Source organism: Aquila chrysaetos, chromosome 13 (genome assembly GCF_900496995.4).
Source record: "Aquila chrysaetos chrysaetos chromosome 13, bAquChr1.4, whole genome shotgun sequence".
Taxonomy (NCBI): domain Eukaryota; kingdom Metazoa; phylum Chordata; class Aves; order Accipitriformes; family Accipitridae; genus Aquila; species Aquila chrysaetos.
Genome location: NC_044016.1, coordinates 35638326 through 35655372, shown reverse-complemented (window position 1 = coordinate 35655372; position 17047 = coordinate 35638326). Strand labels below are relative to the sequence as shown.

Here is a 17047-nt window from a genome sequence, read left to right as displayed (position 1 = left end):
GCACATGAGCATCGTAAATCTCTACAGCCAGTATTTGGATATTGAAGTCTTAAGTAAGATCAAGCTTATTAGATGTAACTTGTCTCCAAACACCATTAAATTTCATTTAAATACATCTGAAGCTCTTTGGAAATACAACAGGACTCCTGTACTCACTGATCACTACGGAAGTCAAGCATTCGTAGGTGATGTAGAGTGGAAGTGATATCTTGAGGGCAGATTCCAGTCAGCTTACTCAATTTCTTGATGCTTAATTGCTTGTCACGTTGATGATAAAGGCACTCCAATATTACACTTTTCCAATAAGCCATATATGAGAGGCGCCCAAGGTCTGACAGAGGCTTCTCTGGTGATCCTGCTTGACCCTCACGCTTTGAAAGCAAATAGCCTAAAGATATACATGAAAAAAATGTCCAAAAATTAGCATATATAGCTTCTGTTTCCACCCCAACTTCTACAAAGGCATTTTTCCAGAAAGTAGCTGAATGCTGCCTATAAGATTTAGGTTATAATTTTGAAGGATACACTGAGTGGTCTGGCTGATTTTTTTTTTTGCTGTTGTTTAAACTCCTGTTATTCAATGATAGGGTATGAGATTTCTAAACTACACTGACATCAGACATTGGCTATGGGCAATGCCACGAGATGGCAGCAGTCGCCTACCTAGAAACTATACTATGCCTGAAGTACACAATCTGCTGAGTGTCTTCCAACTGCAATAGCAATTCCGAAGATGACAGAGGGAAAACATATTTTAGGCATCTAAGACTAATAGGGCAAACAACTTTATTGAAAATTCTCTACTGTCAAACTTCAAGGCTATACTGGAGAGTACCAAGCTCTATCTGCAGAGAATCAATTTAAGACTATGATACACTGCACAGGTTCAATACAGACCAAGAGGTTATATCCTCCCCAGTATGACAAAGTGGTGAGGGGGGAACCAGCTGACAAATGTGTCTTCTCACTGCTGCTCTAATATAGCCCAAATTTATTGATTTCTCAAGATACATCATTAAGTTCCTTTGTTTCACCAATATTTTCAGAAGAACAACTTATCTACACAAGGGATATTTACCAGCAAAATCGTTCTAATATAATTATACCAGTAGGGTTTTTTCCTCTGGACATTAACTCCAAAATTAGCATGTCCATAGGGAGGGCTATATTAGATTGCACTCAGCATAATGAGAGATACAGTTACAGTAGCAAGTTGCCCCGTGAACTTGCTGAGATCCATGTATGAGTCAGAATTGTTTGAGTATTCAGAGCCTAAGTATGTCTGGTTTTATTGCTCTCAAAGCTAAATTAAAACATAACTATGACTACCATCTGCTTAAGACACTCATTCACTTAATCAAGATGCTGAAGGTTTCAACAGACCGTGCAGTTTTAGGGTTGGCTTTCTGTAGAAAGAACTATGTGCACAATGAAAGCTTCTGCTAAAAACACGATACTGACACATGCCTATAGTTGCCACTGCTAAGTTGCTTACACAGGAAACGTGAGGATTAGGGGAAAAATGATCAATTTGTCTTTAGAATTGAAGCCTTCCAACAATAAGAGTAAATCGTGAAGTTCAGATGATTTTGTGAGCTTTAGAATCCTTTGTCCCAAGATGTTTTTTAATTTGAAAAATATCCTCTTCAACAGTTAAGCCTTTCTTTAAAACACAAAAAGACAAAGTCTAAAAAAAGGGAAGAAAAAGTTCCTTACTGAAGTCAATTAGGAACCTGCCATAGCCCTTACGCTGGTATTGTGGAAGAATCATTATACAGGAAACATTGTACTTCTGTTGGCAGTGTTTTTCCTGTTGGAAAAAAAGCAGCATATTAAAAAAAAAAAAAAAAGACCAGTGAGAAACAGTAGAAGTTGTTCTGTACAAGTCCCTAATTACTTCTATAGCAAAAACTGAGACAGAAAGCCACAATCAAAGTTTCTTAGGAACAATGTACATGAGCCAAGGAAAGACTTTAAAAGAGAGAATAATATTAAAACTATTACCATCCTTCAGGTCAGAAAAAAAAAGAATGAAACCTTGACATAACTACCACCTTCTGCTTAGATACAATCAAGAACACGGACTGCATAGCAGATAAAGTTCAAAGCACAAATCTGAAGGCAGCTAAGTTCACTGAAAAAGATTGCAGTATTCCAGTGAATCTTTAAACGTTATAATCACAACATACTAAAATCCAATCACAAATCTGCTGTCCTGAAGACTGAAAGAAAAAGCTTCAATTAAAGCTATTTAAAAATAGGTAAACTATTACTTATTTAGTAATCTTAATTTAGTAATTCTTAAGAAAGGCTTATCTGAAATCTTGGCCCTGTTCCGTCAAAAAAATAAAAGGTTTGAAATGAGGTGCAAAATTGCCAAACTTGTTTGGAACACCATGTCTTTACAGAAGGAAAGATGAGATAGAACTACTTGATAACAATATTTATCTTACAAACAGTACTACCCATCACCACCAAGAGCAGGAAACCACTTGAAGAGTTGGGTTTCTTTTAGCTACTAGCTGTAGTACAAGTTCTTTAGAGAATATATGCTATTCAACATTACGAGGAAAGTTGGTTTTAATTAGTTGGGGTAGTTGGTGGCCTCCAAAAGTAACATAAATAAAATGTGGTTGCAACAGAAGTCTATACCTGTATTGCATAATGTATTAGATAAAATGCAAGGGCCCAAATTACAACAATTTAAAGACTCTGAAGCAGCATTTCTCACCATAGCAAATGCAGTTCCAAGTCTGAAGTACTCAAATACTTGCCTTGGAAAAGTAGCCAACAAGGTGACAGCCCTTGACATCATTCTGTGTCAGCACATAGAAAAGAAATGGCTCCACATCGTAATAGAGTGTCTTATGGTCCAGGAAGAGTTTGGCTAACAAGCACAAATTCTGGCAGTAGATAGTGCTGACATTGCCATCAACCTTAGAGAAAAGAGGAAAAGTTTTGTCACTCCATTTGCTGTCATGCAAGGACATGCTTCATCTGGGTATCCCTGTATTTTTGAAATGTCCAACATGAGAGGAAGACTTCTCTGTCGCAGGTAGTCTCTCAAAGGACTTAAAACTTCCACAGCATAAAGGCCATGGCCAAGTCACTATTACATTCATTAGCTTGAGAGAACTTAAAATTCATTCTCCTAAAACGAAAAAGCATTTTTACAAAGCAAGCCTTCTCATATGTTTTATGGATGAATAATGTATACATGAGGTCAGCTCCCACTGCTTGCTTGTAGTTCTTCACTCTTAGCAACTGAATGCTTCAAGAATGAAGATCTTTAGGGCTATGGAAAACTTATCATACGACTGGGTGCTGAAGACCCTACTTCATAGATAAAAGTGAGTGGCTTAGTTTTCTAACTTACCTCAAAGACTGAAATGTTGTTTTTTCTGTAAATTTCATTGGCTGGAGGATGAAACCAGCCACATTTTTTCATATGCTGTTGGAGAATAGTTCTGCTTTTCATATACTTTAGACAGAATTCACAAAGGTACAACTTGGGTAGCCTGTAAGCAAAGATAAAGAAGGATCAAAGACTGAAGATACAGACTTTTGTACAAACTTCCTCACTCGTGCAGAAAAAGAACTCGAAAACAAACCCAGTATATACTGACCTTCTCTATGTGCTAGTCAGGCCAAAACCACCTTACCATACTTAAAGTCAAGGCACTTACTTATTTTATAACGAATGCGTATTAAAAAAAAAATGTACTTAATGCCCTGCATAATTACTTTTACATTATTAAGTTATGTCAGAAGAAATACATGCATCGATTAAAATCCTAGAAAAAATAACAAAACCCCCCTGCAGTTTTGCATTAGTGACACTAGGATGGATTAGATAAATAGTTGCTATTCTCTCCCTTCCTTCCTTGTAACAAGACCCTTAAGCAATGGGTCACAGCACCATCTATCTGTTTGCTTTAAAACCACTTTACACACTATATTGACATGAACAAATTGAATGCAAGTGTCCCAATATTGTTGTGATTTAACTCCATTTACATACTCTAGCTTTGGCAGGGACGCTATTTTCAGTTACCTTCAATGCCTTTAGTACAGCTAGAATAATTCCTCATGACAGACAACATGCTCTTATTAAAAGGTAGAATAAAGAGTTTTATTTTCTCTCTCTAGCTATGGCCCTTCGAAATTGTTCCTGTTTCTGAATCAAGTTAAAGTTCAGAGAGTTTGCAGTTTAGAGAGTTTGCAAAGTTCCTAAGCAAGAGAACATCAAAACAACTATACATGCATCACAGCAGAACAATCTCTCAGATGCCAAAATGTGTAACGTTAAACATTTCTTCTTTAGCTGTGCTGAACTACATACAGCATAAAAATAATACATCAAAGTAATTCCTGTGAAATTCTATTTATTTTTCTCTTTCAACTCCCATAGATAGCATACAGACATTTCTAATACAATTCTTTAATAGACAGTTAACATCCTAGTCCCTAAACAAATTTATTATTTTTTCATCATGAGGAGTGCTGCAGTTGATTCGCTGGAGGGAAGGGATGGCATCCAGAGGGACCTTGACAGGCTGGAGGAGTGGGCCCATGCGAACCTCGTGAAGTTCAAGAAGGCAAAGTGCAAGGTCCTGCACCTGGGTTGGGGCAATCCCCAGTATCAGTACAGACTGAGGGATGAATGGATTGAGAGCAGCCCTGCGGAGAAGGACCTGGATGTACTGGTGGATAAAAAACTGGTCATGAGCCAGCAACCTGTGCTTGTAGCCCAGACAGCCAATCCTATCCTGGGCTGCATCCAGAGAAGTGTGGCCAGTAGGTTGAGGGAGGCGATCCTCCCCCTCTACTCCACTCCTGTGAGACCCCACCTGGAGTACTGCGTCCAGCTCTGGGGTCCTCAGTACAAGACACAGACCTGTTAGAATAAGTCCAGAGGATGGCCTCAAAAATGATCCAAGGGCTGAAACACCTCTTCTATGAGGAAAGGCTGAGAGAGTTGGGGTTGCTCAGCCTGGAGAAGAGAAGGTTCCAGGGAGACCTTATTGTGGCCTTTCAATATATACAAGGGGCTCGTAAGAAAGACCAAGAGACTTTTTACCAGGGCCTATAGTGGGGCAATGGTTTTAAACTGAAAGAGGGTAGATTTAGATTGGACAGAAGGAAGACATTTTTTACAATAAGGGTGGTCAGACACCAGGAACAGTTTGCCCAGAGAAATTGCAGATGCCCCATGATTGGAAGTGTTCCAAGGTCAGGCTGGACGGGGTTATGAGCAACCTCGTCTAGTGAAAGTTGTCCCTGCCCACGGCAGGGGGGTTGGACTAGATAGTCTTTAAAAGTCCATTCCAACCCAAACCATTCTGTGATACCACACATAAAGAACCAATGTACTCTGAGTCAGACACTCTAACGACTTACATGCTTAATAACAGCCCAGTACCAGGTCATTTAGCTGAGGCTGCTCCCTCCTCAGAGCGTGGAATATGTCAGTTCTTTGGGAATCCATCTAATCATATATTCCTGTGGCAGTTCGAGTGCTCACAGCATATGCAGGTTGTTGCAGAGAGCTTATCAACTTTTTGACTCAGCCTAAAAAGACCTTAAGACATCTATTAACTACCATGAAAAGTATCTCGATTATGTGTACTTTGCTTCTGTCCTACATTCAGATAGAATCTTCTTAAGATTTCTACGCCTGCTGGAGTACAGCTTTCCCATAAACACTGAAGCAGAACAAAGGAGAAGAATGTTCAGTCATACCTCGAGTATTCCTGTGGATATGGGGAGGAGTACCAGGTCTGGATTTCATACTTGCCAAATTCAATGACAGAAGGGCATCGGACTTGTGGATCAGGAGGCCCAGTCACCCCTACTTTCTATGCAAGGGGAAAAAAAAAAGTTTTCGTGAATTTACAAAGTGAAAGGCTTCTAAGCTGAAATACATTTAAACATTCTTAGCTACACCATCCATCCTACTCGAACTCACAGAGAGATAGGAAGATGCAGATGTTGCTTTCTGACACTAAAAACCAGTACCAGTCACACTTCAAGCAAAAGAATCCTTTTGTGATTCACAAAAAGGAAGAATTAGTAAGCATTGTCATACCACATACCTCCACTGCCTTTCACACTGTTGTATGTCGTAGTTTTAAATGCAAAATTTAATACAATCTTTTTTCAGTCCCGTTGCTATTTCCTTTCTTGTAATTTCAATAGCGAAGAACAGACACATAAAGTGCTCCTAAGGTTAAGATCTAGAATATTCAAGTATCTAACATAACACATCAGTGTCTTCCCAGCTCCGAGACTATACGTACCACTGTGAATATAGTATCTACCAAAACAATATTCAGGGTACAGCTAGCTGCTTATCATCATGAGTGCAGAAGACTGAAAGAAAAACCTCAAATTATTTATTAAAAGAAAAAAAAAAAAGAAAATATAGTATTTTTAAATTACTTATACAACCTTTATCACCCCTGTCTCTCTGATAGTAACTGTATATTTTATGGGAACTAAAAATAAGGGAACTAAATGTTCTGCTTTCAAAGAAAACAAATGTTTTGTCAATTCATGAAGATTTTCTCTCAAAAGACTGTCACTCACAATTAAAAATCCAAATATTCCCACTGGTCTTGCATTATCATATGAACTACCTGGACTGCAAAGCTATTAATAAATAGAGACCATGTTTCATGCAGGAGGTCAGAAACTAATGTGAAGAGTACCAGTGAATTACCTATATGCAAATTCATGCTAGCAGAATGAAACGGCTATACCCAGGACAATGGTTTAGGGTTTGAAAGGCTAACATTCAAAATTAACATTTTTCTAAGTTTCCTAAGTGGGACTGGTGTAGGCAGAAGTCACCTCAGAATCTAGTCCTATGCATACACATCTTAAGGAGCTCTATCTAGATGAAAAAGGACAGTAATCTCCTATGAAAATATTTAATCCAAGAGCTCCAAATAGAGCCATCAGTAACTGATTCATGTTTCCTTCTATTCTTACTCAGAAGATGAAGAGAATATTTCAGTAGTCAGCCAAATAATGTCTTAGAGCTTACTACCTGCATAAGATATACAACCACTTAATTTTTTTTTTTTTTTTTCCCATCAGTTTACAGATTTATTCCTTAGGGTTCTCCTTTCATCTTAGGCTACCTACTAGGACAGAAACTAGAAAAGAGAGTCAATTTATCTTACTTCAACTCAAAAGCCAGATTTAGCAAGAACAAACTTCCTAGTATTTAAGAAAAAGAATTAAGACAATACTATTAAATAAGCACAATCTTGGGTGCTAAAAGCTTTTGCTATTTGTGAGGATTCCATGAGGAAAGGAAAGCACAAGCTCTGCATTTTTGGTAACCGATACAAGGTTGCACACAACACAAGAATTTCACTCCTTGGCAGAACAAACCGCCAAAAGAGCAGTTTATGAAGGCAGCTCTTTAGACCTACGATCATCTCTAGTTAAGCACTTCCTGCACTGTAGTTTCAAAGGAATCCCTATTATTACCCAGTACAATAGGTCAATAACAAACACAGTTATCACAGGCATCTGACAAGTCTTAAGGAAAACAGAGTAACATGCACCTGCAACGAGTCCTGCACCTGGGCCTTCTTTTCAGCAACAAACCCCTCTTCCAAATGAATGCCCAACACAAATGCAGAGACCCAGCTCCCATACACCTGTTTACACATTACAGTCATTAGAAGAAAGCCTTCAATAGCAGACTACTGCTTCAGCCTCTATGCTAGCTGCAGATAGCTCTGAATGACTTCTTGAACATTTAATATGCAGTATCTTTTCCTCAGCTCACTCAAAAGCCTTTGATACGTCACTCTGTATTTCTATTTTCTTTGGTGAGGCAGTTAGCTCAGTGTACACACATAAGGTCCCTGTATCAGCTGCATCACAACTCTGGTCAACCCCTTCCTCACCAAAACCAACCAACTAGCCACCTTAAAGTATTTAATGCACAACAAACATTTTCCCCACACAGGGAAGGGGGAAATGTCTCCAAAACTTGCTCCTTTTTCTAAGCAGATGTTTGGAGATTAATATTTTCTCTATTCTGGGTATATTTCCATGGATTTCATTTCAGATCTTCAGTTATTTTTCTAAAACATAATTACGGTCACGAGCCGTAGTCTCATGTGCGATTTGCTCAAGGATGCACACGCTGAGTTTTGTTAAAATCAATCCTGTAACAAAGTTTGAAATAAGCAGTGTTATACAGTAGTGTTGTACTTGCACCTCAATAAGAGAGTTAACTGCACTTCACCTTAGTCTGCTTTATCACACACATAGTGTAGTTCAGTCTTATCACAATTCATTGTTCATTAACTCTTTTGGTACAGAGACTATATTTAGTGTAGTGGAATTAAACCAGGCTATGACAGAATCATAGGTAAATAAACAGAAGTCAAATACCTGGAGAAGTTTAAAAGGACAGTGATACTTAGGGAAGCACTGTTCAGGGAAGTCACTGCATAAATTCAATTGATACCTTTGGCTTCAGAAGGAGTTAAGTCATAAGATCATTCAAGTTATTGAAATGTACAGGTAGATACACAGACATTACACACAGGTATATCTGCACATACATGTGCATACACACAGTAATGCCCTGTCTTGTTCCATAAGGAGTTAAAATATCTAGAAAAAGAGTGTTTTAGTTAGCCAGAGGCCCTATGTAACCCATGCTGCTAGCAAGGAGTCCCATATTTTACTGTTTTAACAGTTCACATGTTTTACCAGCTATTTAAAGCCACAGCCCTCAAGGCTTTTTAGATGCCCACCTTAACCTCTTATGCTCACTTTAATATTATCCTCAGTTCTCTTGAGGTCAGTTCCCCATTACTCTCAAGCAGAAGAAACCAAGCACATTAGCTTATATGACAGACTGACTCATCTGGAGTCTGTATTTCTTCTTGTTGTTTGTTGTTGGGTTGGGGTGGGTTTTTTTGGGTTTGTTTAAATTTCTTTTACAGATTTGGTACTTACTGCCAGACATTGAAAATTTAACTTTACCTGCAGTGCTTGTTCCTGAATATCTCTAAACAACTCCATGTCTTTTTCAGTTAAGACATCCTGGCTCCCAAAAAAACGCTCCTCATTTTCCTGTTTTCCATCCCAGCCATCCTGATTGTCTGTAAATGGGAGAGAAAATTGTCTTCACCTACATTTACAAAGAAGTACTTGCTTTTTAGTGCAGCGACAAACATCATCTGGCTGTAGTCAGACACCATGCCAAGTTTTTTTGATGGGATTTTCTATTCAGATTTGGGACCACAGCGGAAGAACCAGTTCTGGATTTGTGACCACGTAAGAAGTATTGTCATATATTAACCAGGTCCAAAACTCACCACTTAGACATTCGTAGTATCACAAAGGCATTTGTAACAATGAGACAATTTTGGATAAATGGCATACCACTATGCCTGTTTCTCACAAACAAGGATCACAACTATTTAAATGCGGTATCTAGTGCAACCAACACCAGGACACTTCTGTTCATCACCCAAGAAACACCCCTTCCACAAAAAAAGCAAACAAAACCCAGGAGACACTTCACCTCACCCCCAAAGCATTAAGATACATTATTGCTCTTCCAGCACCAGCCAGGCTAACACACATTAACTATTCTAAAGCTGGAAACCTTGTATGTTATTGTGGAATATTTTCCATGGCTTGCTTAGGAACAATTCAAGCTATGAAACTTTACAGTCAACAAGACTGTAAAGATCTGAATACAGAGATTGAAGCAAGGTCCAGTCACAGATTAATGTCTTAAGCTAGAAAAGAAAACAAAGAAAGCAGAACTGCGTTCAAAAGAAGGGATGCTCTCCAGCAAGAAGGTGCCAAACTGCAGGAAGCAGGCTCCTCTATGGCTGAGAAAATTAAGAAACATTTGCACGCAAGCCTGTACCATAGATTGGAAACTCATGGGTCTGTCAGGCTGGTTTTAATTATCTGTTTCCCATTTCATACTTCTACCTTGCTGTTCTTAATTTTCATTAACCATTCCCTATGTTACTTATTTCAAATGTGACATTATGTAGCACATTTCCTAGGGCTACCTGCAAGCCCCTCATTACCAAAGGGCATTTTACCTCACAGTAATCATTTAACCCCTCATCACACCTTGCCATCATGTATAAAGATGCAAAGGTCTCTAGAATCACTGCCTTTTTCCAACTGGTATTCTACCTCAATGCACCAAAGTTAACTGCATTTGAGTGTTAACTTTCAGCTCAAAGTTTCCAGTCTCTAACAATTCTAGTCACTTCAACATCCTAGCCTTCGAACATTTTCTCGGTGTACAGGATACTTACATTGGCAGGGTGAAAAATCTTTACCTGTGGGCCATTCTGAAGTGCTAGATTTCCTGGTACCCTTCTTCCTGATCCTATACTGCTGAGAATAGTCTACCACTTCCCCTCGAGCTTTTCGTCCATCAGGGGAGGGAGTGAAGAATTTAGTAAGGCCATCTATAAGCCCTTTGGTTTTCTTGTTAAACTTCAAGGTGGTGCTGCCATCTCTGCAGAAGTCCAAGACATCTGTCTGCTCCAGGTATCCTTCTGATGATGCTGACTGGCTGGACAGAGCAATCTTACGCTTCCGACCCCGACCGGGGCCAGTTCGAACTTTGCTGAAAGGGCCTTTTGATCTAAAGAATGAGAAGGGGAAAGATATGGTGAGTTGACTTGGTAAGGTGGTTTGTTTTGGGTTGAAAAGCGGAATATCACCTTCCCTACTTATTTATCCATCACACGGAAGCTAAACATGAACTGCAGAATTTAATCATAAAGGAGCAGTCAAGAGCCTGTGTACCCTAGAGGAACCAGGATTCTAAACATCTCAGTAGAAGTACTGTACTATTTTACTCCACACTGAACATTACGTGCAATTAATTTGAGTTTAAACAACAGATTTTCACCATATTTAATACAACATTAAATTTTAAAATCAGTAGCCAGAATGAATACATTGCACGGAAGGTTTCAATTTATGCAGTCATTAAACATTTACATTTGTCGTTTGTCAAATTTTCGTACTGATAGGAAATTATCGTAAGAACTACACAGAAAGTTAATGCATGCAGGACATGCACATTAGCTAAGAACCTATACCACTGATGGTCATCTTAGCAGAAAACAGCGTTGATCTCCCAACCAGCTGCTATCTTTCAGGCTGGACATTTTAAAACTCTATTGAGATAAGTGAGTATTTAACACTTGTCAGAGGGATTGCCCTAGACCCGACTGCTGTTTCAGGAAGCTGACTGGTTTTAGCTACAATCTTTGCAGCTACAGAGGATAGAAGTAGGCTGCTTTTTCCTAAGACGACAAACTAAGCATCTGTGCATAATTCTGTGGATATATTTTGCAAGTGAAATGATGGAAGAAAGGCAAAAAAAATCATGAGTAAATCATGAAATAAAAATTAAAAGAGACAAAACAGCAACAGCAGATAGATAGCTTTCCTTTTGTCCCTCTGAATTATACGGGGAGTCCCTTTAAGCAAAGGTATCACACAGACTGAAAAAAACCAGGATGTTTGAGAGAGACATTCCCTCTATGTTTTTGTAAGCATTAAACTTTGTAAGGTTTTTTTTCAGAACATCCCTTGGTGCTATTGGTTAGAATCAAGTGGCAGTTCAACTTTTTTTTTTTTTTTAAGCTGACCTGATGCCCAAAACAGAAGTTCTTGTGACATGCTCCTTCATTGTTTTTTCCCCTGCACAGTCAATAGTGCTGCATCACAACAAGCACTGCACAGCAATCTTAAATCAAGGAAATTGCTCTGGCCAAACAGTTATCCAAAGAATTCCTGCCCACCCAAATCCAATTCCCTGATGACTGGCTGCCGCATGACAAGGCCACACAATCTGTCCCAGCACAAGAGAGTGCTCCACAAATGCAGAAACATGTGGAAGGGAAGCAGAAAGGGGCCAAATATTTTCTGGCAGCAGTGTCAGATTAAATATACGTCAAACAACAACCTCACATGGTTTATTGTAGATTACTTAGTTTCTCTAAACATCAGAAAGGGTTCTTGAGAAATGCAAAATGAAACAATTACGCTGGAAGAAGCAGCAGCCATCCAGCAAAATAGACTTGACATGAACAGCAAAATTCATCTATGAATGTAAGGAATAGTTCAAAACTAAATAGCAAGTTATTACAAAGAGTCAAAAATCTGGGCAAAAAGAAACACTGAGATTACTTCTAGTCTTTCACAGCACTCTTCAGAAATTCTGGATTAAACAATAATGAAAAGCTCTTTACTGTAAAAGAAATCTTCTCACAGAGTAGACCAGACACTTCGGAAATACCCACTGCCCTATACAATCTCACACCTTACTCCTCCTTATAGAGAGACTTACGTTGTATTTTGACTCTTTAACCTGTTTTTGGGACGTCCTATCGGGTTAGCATAGCGTCGTTTTATCTGTGCTGCCTTCTTGTGTAGAAGTTTTCTTCCTTTCTTCCGTGGCCGACATATTTGACATATCCACATACCTATAAGACACAAGTCCCCATCACTGAATGCAAGGGACATCTACATCAGACAGAAAGGAGAATTACAGGCCCCAGGTCTTCTGACAGAAAGGGTAGGAACAGTACCAAAGGCCCCAGTCATCACATATACATGTAAGAAAAATTATGTGTATGTTCCAGCAACCTAAACTCAAGTCCAGTTAATTTCCACCCCCCCACCCAATATACTTCCCACAACCATGCAGGAAGTCTCTTTAATTCGTAGCACATTATCAGAAAACCATAAAAAGTAACACATTTAATTATCCCATATTCTGCTTGTGACTACAATACTTCCAACTATCTTCTATAGGAAAATTTTCTTCTAACTACCAACGAAGAATATTCCACAGATAACATGCTTTCTGAGAGAAAACAGAAGTTTGGTTGTACTCCAGGATTCTCTACTGTCCAAATGGATATCACTTCAAAAACTCAGAAGCCCATCTCTTTCTTTTGGACAAGGCTATTCATTCAAATGGAAGCTGATCATTTTAATCTGCAAGGATCACTTCTGTTCCCTCAAACCTCAAAAGATTTTCTTGGAAACCCTTCACAGACAGTAATGTACAGGAAGCAGGAGACCACGGAAAATCTGGATGTGAAGCTCTGACCCTTCTCTACTTTCTAATATCTGAAAAGCAATGCTGTAAAGAACAAGTTAAATGTAGCTAAAAGAGGACCAAATATGCAGAGGCACTTTCTACCCACTGATCTCTTCCAATACCATCTTAAATTATCCTCTTCATCACAAAGTCCTCACCTTTTGGCATCCTGGTAAGAGGGGGGTCACAACACTCCATGTGAAAGCCACGGTCACATGAGTCACAAAATAGCATGTTATCCTGTTGAAGACAGATAAAGTTAATCTCTCTTTAGATGTGCATCAGCATCAAGCGCTCCATTAATTTGTCACATTCTCAGAGAACATGCACGTAGTTTTCAACTACAGACATATCATGGTATTTCACAGGTCTCAGAAAGACTACCAGTCTCAAACAAAAGCTGCAAACACTTGACTCTAGAATGATTTTATTTTGTAGTTTAACAGAACATCCACAAGACTGACATCCTCTTCATTCAGTCCATACTGCACTGTACTCACAGCATTTTTGCCCTGATCTCGACAGGAACTGCATGTTTTGCACTCAATGCACTGCCATCGCAAGGCTTTCACTCGAACCGTCAACTCTGGAGAGAACTTCAAACAGGACGGATGACCTACAGCAAAAGGAGAAAATTATACCAGTAAAACTATTCCACTGCTGTTAATGCTCACAGATAGCTCACAGAGAGGTTACTTTATCAATGACATATTCCCATGCAGAATTTTGGTTTTCCAGATACTCCTATTTTTAGGTGCTTCTATTCTTATCTACTTATAACACAAAACCAATACCCTAGGATAGCAAGTAGCAGACCCACATACAAAAGAACACCAAGATAATTTTTCATAACTGAATTGAGAAACATGATAAAACTGGTCATCATTACCACATTTTTAAAGAAACCTCCAGGAGCCAAATGAACTATTTGTGCTAGGTTAAATTAACTGTCTCCCCTCTGGGAGCACGAGATTCAGCTAAACTAACTATTATATGCCATAGGTGCACAATCCTCATACGTATGGGTCAGTAGCAGCCACTATACCAAGCCCTTCTGTCTCAAGTGGATGGGTTATTATTAGCAGCACTGTAAATGGTCACCTACCACTGTTGCCACAGTCAGCACAAGAGATGAGCTCTTCAGGTTTCTTCTCCCGATTTTGCTCTTTTGTACCAAGGCAGAAACTGCAGATTGGAATTGGTTCAGCAACCGGCTGTGAGGAAAACAGACAATAAAAACACTGAGCATATCAAGGAAGCAAGTTACAATACACAAAATCACACAGACATTAATATCATGTGTAAACAGTATATAATATACACCGTGCCTCACAAATTTTAGTTGGTTCTCACCACACAATACTGCATTAACTGTAACCTGAATAGAAGTTAGAACTCCAAAGACAAGAGGCATAATCCCAGGTACAACGGAAAAGAGAATGGAATTCCAGGGCTAGGGGAAACTTGGAAAAACAAGCTGGGAAAGAGGGCTATAAAGTAATACATAACTGAATGCAAAGTTAGAGAGAGTTGGTGTCTTAATTTGTCCACAAATGAGTGAGCTATGATGTGATGCAGTGGTGAAAAAAAGGCACAGATGACACCAGAACACAGCAGTCTTAGCAATTCCCATCAGGTATCCAAAAAGCAGTAGTGCAATCGTCAAAAGCATTTGCAGTGCACTACCTGGAATAAAACGTATTATAGAACAAGTACAACAACTGTACAACTATTAACATGGCTATGAAAAATGAAAATAAAAGAAAATTCTCTTGCAAGAAATTATGTGAATACGCTGTTTAGCACTCAAAAGCAGCAGATGAAAAGGTTTGCTCTCTCTGAAAAAGTTTGGGAGGGTTAAACATTATGGAGGGACAAAGATGTATTTAAGATGAGGCACAACACTAGCAAAATAACAAATAGATATTAACTAGCCAACAATACATTTGGCCTGGAATAAGCAGGAGGGTTTTAAACCAAATGACTGACATTCTACACAGCCTCCTTAAAGAAGTAACAAGTGCAATAACTGATAGTTTTAAAGTGGCACTCGATCAACTAATGAGAGGGAAAGGATAAGATTATCTCCAGCAACATTAAGTGCTGGATTTCATAATCCAGCAAATTTTTTCTAATCCAGTTCTGCATTTTCCAAGGCAAGTCGGTGATTTATAGTTTTCAGAGCAACGATGTAAGCAAAATTTAATTTGAAAATATAGCAAAAATATGCTAAAATCACATTTAGAACACTGGAAACATGAAAAATGTTAGATTATGGTAAGTTTTGAGACACATTCTTTGTATAGCTGTATCACACTACAGTTAATGATTTCACACATACCTTTTTCAGAGTATATAATGCAGCTACATATGCACATACTGTTAATTATTGTATGGAAGCATATACCAGAATAACTTCAAGGAATATTTACTCTGGCTAAGCCAAAGCAAAAGCTATATGCAGAACAGTTTCTTGCAGAAATCAGATTGGTTTATGTTACAGTAATATAGAAACTGAAAGTGTCAAGCTGTATCTTAACTTCGGTGTACAGATCCAGTATACTTACAGACTGAGGTGTGTTCCTTAAAACATCCACTAGATGGAAACAATATGAACACTTTAGGAAATTTGCTATTTCAAAATTAAGCACACAATGTGGAACGACTACCTGGGAATGAAAGTCTAACGTTCCTCATCCTGAACACAAGTATTTATCTTGGCCTTTGGGATGTTGAAGTGTAAACTAATATGAAATCACCTGGCCATCAAACTATTTCAGTCTGAAACATTCATAGGTTTAGTGAATTGAAGGATTCCAGTTTCTGCTCCTTTTGAGGAAGTGAGAAAACAAGACAACGGTAGATAGTTATGCCAAGCATACAAATTGTTAATATCCAAGTGGAAGGGGGAAACTAGCATCTTCACCTCGACAGGAAGTATCTTTCCAGCCATATTCACCATAGTAATGTTGGCTAAAATCAGCTATGTAGGGATCCCCCATCCTCTTTTAACAGAAAGGGGACTGACTGTACACAAATTGTTCTCTTTTTGTTCATGACTAGACTCTAGGTGCCAGACAGCTAGCCACTTCCTGTCAGTATGAGGTTTACTGAGGGGAAAAAAATGGGTATTAAGGGTCTGTCAGTGCTTTAATTTCTTTGGGATCAAGATTTCAGGAATTACTTTTACCCTCTACCTTCTGAGAAACATTCACTTGTCTTCTTACCTTCGATCTCTTCTTTCTGAGGAATACTTACTACCTCTTGGAACAAGTTACCATTAACTAACCTTCATCTTTCCCGTAAGAATAATAACTGGTTCTTTTTTAAGCACCATTATTCCTATTTTCAGATAAAAAAAAATGCTCAGAGAAAGTTCCTTGAGTAATGTCAACAAGCAGATCAGCATGAGAACTAAAGAATGCAGAGATCCCTGTCCAGGCATCTGCTGATCCTCTCTGAAAGAAATGCAATGATCTTGATCCACCATAAAGTTGCAGTAAAAAGGTTTAGAATCCAATTTGGCATGTTCATTCATCCTTTATATTTGGTCATATATTAGCTCAGTCAATTAAATTAAAAATAAATAAATAAAAAATTTACAAAACTCTTTAGCTTCTTAGCAAATTGTAACTTCCACAATATTACAAGTGCGGTTTTGCCAGAAATGGACTCAGCAAATGTAATTTCACATCCCAGAATCATTCAGTCTGAGGTTGTGATGAAGTTTCATAAAGAATCTCAACTACACTGTAACAGTCTTTCAGACAGAAGGTAAAAAGAAACTTTTATTCTTTCTAATAGTTAAACTCTAATGTGACTCAACATTCAACAGCATCAATTTCCCTGCACATATGGCTAGATCTTACTTTCTGACACAAAGAGTTTACTGATTTTTAACTGCCAGTTAAG

The 17047-nt window shown here is 38.5% G+C and overlaps 1 protein-coding gene across 4 annotated transcripts in view; it reads right to left on the bottom strand.

Moving 5' to 3' along the window:
• The window catches only part of KAT6A (lysine acetyltransferase 6A), a 52871-nt gene that overhangs the window by 14563 nt on the left and 21261 nt on the right, over positions 1-17047 (bottom strand). The window contains exons 4-15 of one of the 4 annotated variants that reach the window (XM_041128511.1): positions 14241-14349; positions 13636-13751; positions 13294-13375; positions 12377-12512; positions 10323-10657; positions 9019-9137; positions 7578-7673; positions 5743-5858; positions 3377-3518; positions 2775-2936; positions 1717-1810; positions 157-388 (exon numbers count right to left, since the gene is read on the bottom strand). In XM_041128511.1, coding sequence (XP_040984445.1) covers positions 157-388; positions 1717-1810; positions 2775-2936; positions 3377-3518; positions 5743-5858; positions 7578-7673; positions 9019-9137; positions 10323-10657; positions 12377-12512; positions 13294-13375; positions 13636-13751; positions 14241-14349 — 1739 coding nt within the window. The remainder of the gene's footprint in view (positions 1-156; positions 389-1716; positions 1811-2774; positions 2937-3376; positions 3519-5742; positions 5859-7577; positions 7674-9018; positions 9138-10322; positions 10658-12376; positions 12513-13293; positions 13376-13635; positions 13752-14240; positions 14350-17047) is intronic. The other 3 variants (XM_041128512.1, XM_030036194.1, XM_030036195.2) reach the window with 3 other exon arrangements.